Here is a 7500-nt window from a genome sequence, read left to right on the forward strand (position 1 = left end):
GTGGTAGATCCTCATGGGAAATATTTATTTATGTAGGATTCATAACTTGAACTAATACAATCTGCATTTTGGAATATGCAGCAGCTTAAATAAATATTTATTTATGTAGGATTCATAACTTGAACTAATACAATCTGCATTTTGAAATGTGGGATGGAGTTGTTGAAAAGAAAAAGTTAAAAAAATATTTAATATTCTGAAAAAGTATTTTTTGATATTTTTTTTAAAACTTGCCTGTTTTATTGCTGATGGGATAAAGAATTAAAAAGTGTTGTGTTTTATCAAAAACATTTTATCCAAAATATTTATTTATGTTGGATTCATACATGCTGACTGAAATGGCGGGGTTGCTTACTGAAATGGCGGACGCAGTGCGGCGGAGTTTGCTTACTAAAATGGCGGGGGCAGAGGGACCGGCGGGGTTAGCTTACAGAAATGGCGGTGTTGCTTACTGAAATGGCGGAGGCAGAGCGCACAGCGGCGGGGTTTGCTTACTAAAATGGCGGAGGCAGAGGTGGGAGCGGCGGGGTTTGCTTACTAAAATGGCGGGGTTTCCTTACTGAAATGGCGGGGTTACTTACTAAAATAGCGGGGGCAGAGCGCACAGCGGCAGGGTTTGCTTACTAAAATGGCGGAGGCAGAGGGGGGTGCGGCGGGTTTGATTACTGAAATGGCGGGGGAGAGCGCACAGGTGCGTTATTTGCTTACTAAAATGGCGGGGTAGCTTACTGAAATGGCTGGGGCAGGCGCACAGCGGCGGGGTTCGCTTACTAAAATGGCGTGTTTTCCTTACTGAAATGGCGGGGTTGCTTACTGAAATGGCGGGAGGGTTGCTTACTGAAATGGCTGGGCAGAGCGAAATGCGGCGGGGTTTGCTTACTAAAATGGCGGGGGTTGCTTACTGAAATGGCGGGGTTTGTTTACTAAAATGGCGGGGGTTCTTACTACATAAGAACTTGGTGCTGGATCCTCATTGTCGCGTTTATTTGTATAATAAAGCTCGTACCACGACGTAAACGGAGTATACCTTTAATTAGCAACTCTGTACAGCAGCCGCCTGCTTGTCTGCATGCCCGGGCAACTCCCTCACTGCCACCCCCCGGGTCCCCACGTCACCTCCGGCCACCGCATTCCTTACACTCTTATTCCCATAATACCACATCTCCCTTTCTTTGAGAACAAAGGGTGGACTACCTTTGTCTCTGCAGGTCTTAAGGGGTTTATTCTGCCCTTTTGCTGGAAGACCTGTCCCTGATTCAAGCATGCAAAATAGAAATAAAATAACTTCCGCGTTACCATACTGTGAACTATTACTTTAGCAGGCTGTGTTCTTCAAAACTTAAACTCTCAGGTTTCAGGTAAATGTACCAGGTTTACCGAACATTTTCACCCTCTCTTTTCCTTTATTATAGAAAACAGATCAATAAATCACAAATCAAGTCTCTTCGGCTTTCTAACCTCTCTCCCACACCTGGTCCGCACAGTCTCTGTGGTGGGGCCCTCTCTGCTGGGTGATGTTGTTACTGGTGGAGCTGGCTCTGGTGGAGCTGAATCTTCTCCCACCGGTGGCTCATCAGCGTCGACTACCCCACTGTTGGTCTGCAGCGGCACCAAGTGCTGCCGGTTCCTTCTCAGTGTGCCCTGAGGCACCTGGACGATATAAGAGCGAGGGGTATTGTGTGTAGATAGCACTTTGCCCTCGACTCGTGCATCGGTGACCCACACCTCCTCCTCAGGTACTAGTGGCTCCAGATTTCTCGCTCCGTGCCTCTTGTTGAAGGATCTTGCGTCGTTCCACCTCTTCTCCCTTTCCTTGGCCCCCAGCGCGTTGTAGTCAGGCAAAACTGGATTCAGCAGGGTTGGAAGGGCAGGAACAGTAGTGCGGAGGCGGCGCCCCATCAACAGCTCGGCCGGGCTATAGCCGTTCTGTAGAGGCCAGCAATGCAAGATATGGGTCTGACGCCTTTGTTAGCAGGTTTTTCACGGTTTGTACAGCGCGTTCCGCCTCACCATTGCTCTGAGGCCACCTGGGGCTGCTCGTGATGTGCACAAAGCCATACTCTGCTGCAAAGGCTTTAAAGTGGCTACCTGAGAACTGGGGCCCATTGTCACTTTTAAGAACTTCCCCAATTCCATGACGAGAAAACATGGATTTCAGGTGTACCACCACATCTGTGGACCTTGTGTGTGTCAGCAGCGCAACTTCCACATACCTTGAGAAATAATCAACTACTAGTAGATAAGTCTTGTCTTTCAGCGTGAATAGGTCAGCTCCCAAGGTTTGCCAAGGCCTGTCTGGCATCTCCGTTGGCATCAGCGGCTCTTTGACATTCCTTCTCTCTTGGATGCAGGTTCTACATTTCAGCACCATGTCATTCAGCTGGCTGCTGAGTCCTGGCCACCATACCATCTGTTTGGCCCGGCCCCTGCACTTTGTCACCCCCAGGTGTCCCTCATGTAGTCTCTGCAGCACATCACCTTGTAAGGCTGATGGGATGACGAGCCTCGTGCCCCGCAGCAGCAGCCCATCGTGCACAATCAGCACTGCTCTTTCAGCCCAGTAATGTCTCAGCACTCCCTGCAGTTGGCTTTTGTCGGGCCAGCCGTTTGTGCAGTACTCCATCAGTGCAGAGCATGTGCTGTCTGCCCGCAGGTGCTCACGTAGGCTGCTCAGATAATCTCCTCTGACAGGAATGTTGCTGATGACAGAGTTTACATAGATGTTGGTGTCCTCTAATAGGCTTGTGTCTGCGTGTGTTTTTGCGGCTCTCAGAGGAGCACGCGATAGGGTGTCGGCTGTCCCCAGGCTTTTGCCAGGGACATGATTGACTGAATAGTTGTACCTCATGAGTCTCATCCTAAATCTTTGGACTCTTGGTGGGAGGTCATCCTAAGCTTTCCCTCCCAGCAGACTCACCAACGGCTTGTGGTCAGTTTCCAGCTCGAATGGTCTTCCCAGGATGAAACAGCTGAACCTTTCACATGCCCATGTCGCAGCCAATGCCTCCTTCTCTACTTGAGCATAACGCTGCTCTGTCGGTGTCATTGACCTGGACGCATATGCCACAGGTGACCACATGGCATCGCTTTTCTGCAGCAGGACTGCCCCCAGGCCAAAGGAAGAAGCATCAGCAGAGATCTTTAGAGCACTGTTTGGGTTGTATAATGTGAGCACTGGTGTGGATGACAGCTCTGTTTTTAACCGATCAAAGGCGGCCTGCTGCTCTGTCCCCCAGTACCAGTGGTTCTTCTTGGACAGCAGGTCTCGTAGCACTTTGTCTTTTTCAGCCAGGTTAGGCAAGAAGCGGCCCAGCTGATTGACCATGCCCAGAAAACTCCTGAGTTCGCTGACATTTTTGGGTGCATCCATTTCTTGTACTGCTCTCGTCTTCTCTGGATCTGGCTTCACTCCATCTGCTGAAATCACATGACCCAGGAATCTGACTGTGTGGCGTGTGAGCTCACATTTGTCCATGTTGAGCGTAATGCCGGCCTTATATGCCTTCTCTAGCACCGCATGCAGCCGCACATCATGCTCCTCCTGCGTCTGTCCCCAGACCAGGATGTCATCCATGTGACACAGTACCCCCTCCAGGCCACCGGTCACTTCTGTCATCATCATCCTTTGAAAGTGCTCGGGTGCTGATGCTATGCCAAAGGGTAGACGGTTAAAATAGTAGCGCCCAAAAGGCGTGATGAAGGTGGTGTATTTGGCAGACTCTTTTGTCAATGGTACTTGCCAAAAGCCCATGTTGGCATCTAATTTGCTGAATACTGTTGCGCCAGCTAGCATGCCCAGAGTGTGCTCGACAGAAGGCAGGATAAACTTTTCTCTGCACACTGATCCATTCATCATTGTGAAGTCCACACAAATGCGAACATCACCTGTTTTCTTCGGCACCACCACCATCCCGGCACACCAATCAGTCGGCTCCTCAATCTTGGTGATTACGCCCATCTTCTCCATACGGTCTATCTCCTTCCTCACTTTTCCCATAAGCGGCAGAGGGACTCTGCGTGGCGTGTGGAGAGAGAAGGGCACAGCCTCTGGCTTCAATTTAATTGAGTATGGCCTCCGAACAAGACCCAAGCCGCTACACAGCTTCGGATATTGTTGTTTCACTGATTCCACGGTGATGCCGTTAACCCTGCACACAAGCTGAAGTCGTTCTATGGCAGGCCTTCCCAACAGTGCAGTGTGCAGGTCTTTTACTATATAAATGTTCTCTATGGCTTTCTTTCTGCCTCTGCGCAGTGTTTCTCTGGCTACACCCAGGACAGAGAGTGCATCGCCCCCTGGCCCAAACAATGGGCTTGTCGACACTGCCAGGCGTTTCACATCATGCCCCCCTGTAATGTCATAGTACACCTCGGCTGGCATGGCGGTGACATCAGCACCAGTGTCTATTTTAAAGCACACTTTTTTTTGTCTCACTTCTAGCTGCACCGTCCACGGGTCTTTTCCAGCATCCACGGCTCCCAGGAAAAAGCTCTCTTCTTCCTCTGTAGTGACAGCATTGAGAGATTTTGCACTGTTTCTGCACACTCTACCATAATGTCCCTTTTTGCCACAGTTGTGACACACAGCATCTTTAGCAGGGCATTCCCATTTCCCATGCGAGGGCATTTTCCCACATCTATAACAGGCCTTTGAACCTGGCTGAGGCCGTGTATTAAGTCTATTTTTGCTTGGTGTTTGTGCTTGTGGCTGAGGCTTTGAGGGAAATTTGGGTTTTCTGTAGCTTTTAGCATATACTGCATCAACATTAGAGCACTTGCTAGCACCGCTATTTTCTCCTCTTAAGTCAGACCACTGTCGTCTAACTTGTTCAGACTGCCTTGTTTTTGTTATTGCAGTTGCAAGGGTTAGGTCTCTGTCTAGCTGTAGCTTTTCTGACAATGAGACGTTTCTCAGCCCGACCACTAACCTGTCGCGGATCAGCTCGTTCTGTAACTGTCCATAGTTGCAGTGTTCAGCTAATCCGTACAGAGCAGTGATGAAGGAATCCACCGTTTCACCTGGCAGTTGCACACGCTGATTGAACTTGGCTCTTTCATAGATTACATTCTTTTTAGGTACAAAAAATGCATCAAAGCCCGCCTTGACATCTGTGTACTCCCTCCTCTCATCTGCAGTTAGCGTTAGCCCCTTTAGCACATCTTCAGCTTCATCGCCCATGCAATACACTAACGTGTTCACCTGGTTTTCTGCTGACGTCGCGTTTAAATTGCTTGCAAGCCGGAAGCGGTCGAATCTCCTGATCCAACGCTCCCATTCTTGAGGCTTGGTGAAATCGAATGGCTCTGGAGGTTGTATTGTGAACGTAGCAGTTGGTGTGGGTTGAGCCATATCTGCAGGCTCGTCTCCCATCTCGCGCCAAACGATACCCCTTCCTCTTTTTTTAAAAATATATTTTTGCTTACAAGGATCCCTCTTCTGACACCATGTCGCGTTTATTTGTATAATAAAGCTCGTACCACGACGTAAACGGAGTATACCTTTAATTAGCAACTCTGTACAGCAGCCGCCTGCTTGTCTGCATGCCCGGGCAACTCCCTCACTGCCACACCCCGGGTCCCCACGTCACCTCCGGCCACCGCATTCCTTACACTCTTATTCCCATAATACCACAGTACAACTGCAGCAGAACCTCCCTGCTCCTAAACTCAAATCCTCTTGCTATGAATGCCAACATACCATTCACTTTCTTCACTGCCTGCTGCACCTGCATGCTTCCTTTCAATGACTGGTGCACCATGACACCCAGGTCACGTTGCATCTCCCCTTCTCCTAATCGGTCACCATTCAGGTAATACTCTGCTTTCCTGTTCTTGCCGCCAAAGTGGATAACATCACATTTATCCACATTATATTGCATCTGCCATGCATTTGCCCACTCGCCTAATCTATCCAAGTCACTCTGCAGCCTCCTAGCATCCTCCTCGCAGCTAACACTGCCACCCAGCTTCGTGTCATCCGCAAACTTAGAGATGTTGCATTCAATTCCCTCGTCCAAATCATTAATATATATTGTAAATAGCTGGGGTCCCAGCACTGAGCCTTGCTGGGACCCCACTAATCACTGCCTGCCATTCCGAAAAGGACCAGTTTATTCCTACTCTTTGCTTCCTGTCCGCCAAAAAATTCTCTATCCACCTCAACACTGAACCCTCAATACCGTGTGCTTTAAGTTTGTACACCAATCTCCTGTGGGACCTTGTCGAAGGCCTTCTGGAAGTCCAGATATAACACATCGACTGGTTCTCCCTTATCCACTCTACTAGTTACATCCTTGAAAAATTCTATAAGATTCGTCAGACATGATTTGCCTTTGGTAAATCCATGCTGACTTTGTCCGATGATATCACCACTTTCCAAATGTGATGCTCTCACATCTTTAATAACTGACTCTAGCATTTTCCCCACTACCGATGTTAGGCTAACTGGTCTATAATTCCCCATTTTCTCTCTCCCTCCCTTTATAAAAAGTGGGGTTACATTAGCTACCCTCCAGTCCTCAGGAACTACTCCAGAATCTAAAGAGTTTTGAAAAATTATCACTAATGCATCCACTATTTCTGAGGCTACTTCCTTAAGCACTCTGGGATGCAGCCTATCTGGCCCTGGGGATTTATCTGCCTTTAATCCATTTAATTTACCTAACACCACTTCCCGACTAACCTGGATTACCCTCAGTTCCTCCATCTCATTAGACCCCCGGTCCCCTGCTATTTCCGGCAGACGGTTTATGTCTTCCTTAGTGAAGACAGAACCAAAGTAGTTGTTCAATTGGTCTGCCATCTCCATGTTCCCTATGACCAATTCACCTGTTTACGACTGCAAGGGACCTACATTTGTCTTAGCTAATCTTTTTCTCTTCACATATCTATAAAAGCTTTTGCAGTCTGCTTTTATGTTCCTTGCCAGTTTTCTCTTATAATCTATTTTCCCTTTCCTAATTAAGCCCTTTGTCCTCCTCTGCTGGACTCTGAATTTCTCCCAGTCCTCTGATATACTTTTTCTGGCTAATTTATATGCTTCATCTTTTGTTTTAATACTATCCTTGATGTCCCTTGTTAGCCATGGATGCACTACCTTTCCTGGTTTGTTCTTTTGCCAAACTGGGATGAACAATTGTTGTAGTTCATCCATGCGACCTTTAAATGCCTTCCATTGCATGTCCACCGTCAACCCTTTAAGTATAAATTGCCAGTCTGCCTTGGACAATTCACGTCTCATACCCTCAAAGTTACCTTTGTTTAAGTTCAGAACACTTGTTTCTGAATTGACTTTGTCACTCTCCATCATAATGAAGAACTCTACCATATTATGGTCACTCTTGCCCAAGGGGCCTCGCACAACAAGACTGCTAACTAACCCTTCCTCATTAGTCAATACCCAGTCTAGAATGGCCTGCTCTCTCGTTGGTTCCTCGACATGTTGGTTTAGAAAACCATCTCGCAAACATTCCAAGAAATCCTCTTCCTCAGCACCCCTGC

General features: G+C 48.0%; 1 protein-coding gene across 1 annotated transcript in view; it reads right to left on the reverse strand.

Annotated features, from left to right (window-relative positions):
* LOC144612484 (uncharacterized) overlaps window positions 1-7500 on the reverse strand; it is a 27749-nt gene that overhangs the window by 7401 nt on the left and 12848 nt on the right. Inside the window, 3 exon segments of the mRNA XM_078432067.1 lie at window positions 1472-1926; window positions 1994-2807; window positions 2922-5396. Of these exon segments, the coding sequence (XP_078288193.1) occupies window positions 1472-1926; window positions 1994-2807; window positions 2922-5396 (3744 nt within the window).

This window comes from Rhinoraja longicauda, unplaced genomic scaffold, assembly GCF_053455715.1.
Source record: "Rhinoraja longicauda isolate Sanriku21f unplaced genomic scaffold, sRhiLon1.1 Scf000045, whole genome shotgun sequence".
Classification (NCBI taxonomy): domain Eukaryota; kingdom Metazoa; phylum Chordata; class Chondrichthyes; order Rajiformes; family Arhynchobatidae; genus Rhinoraja; species Rhinoraja longicauda.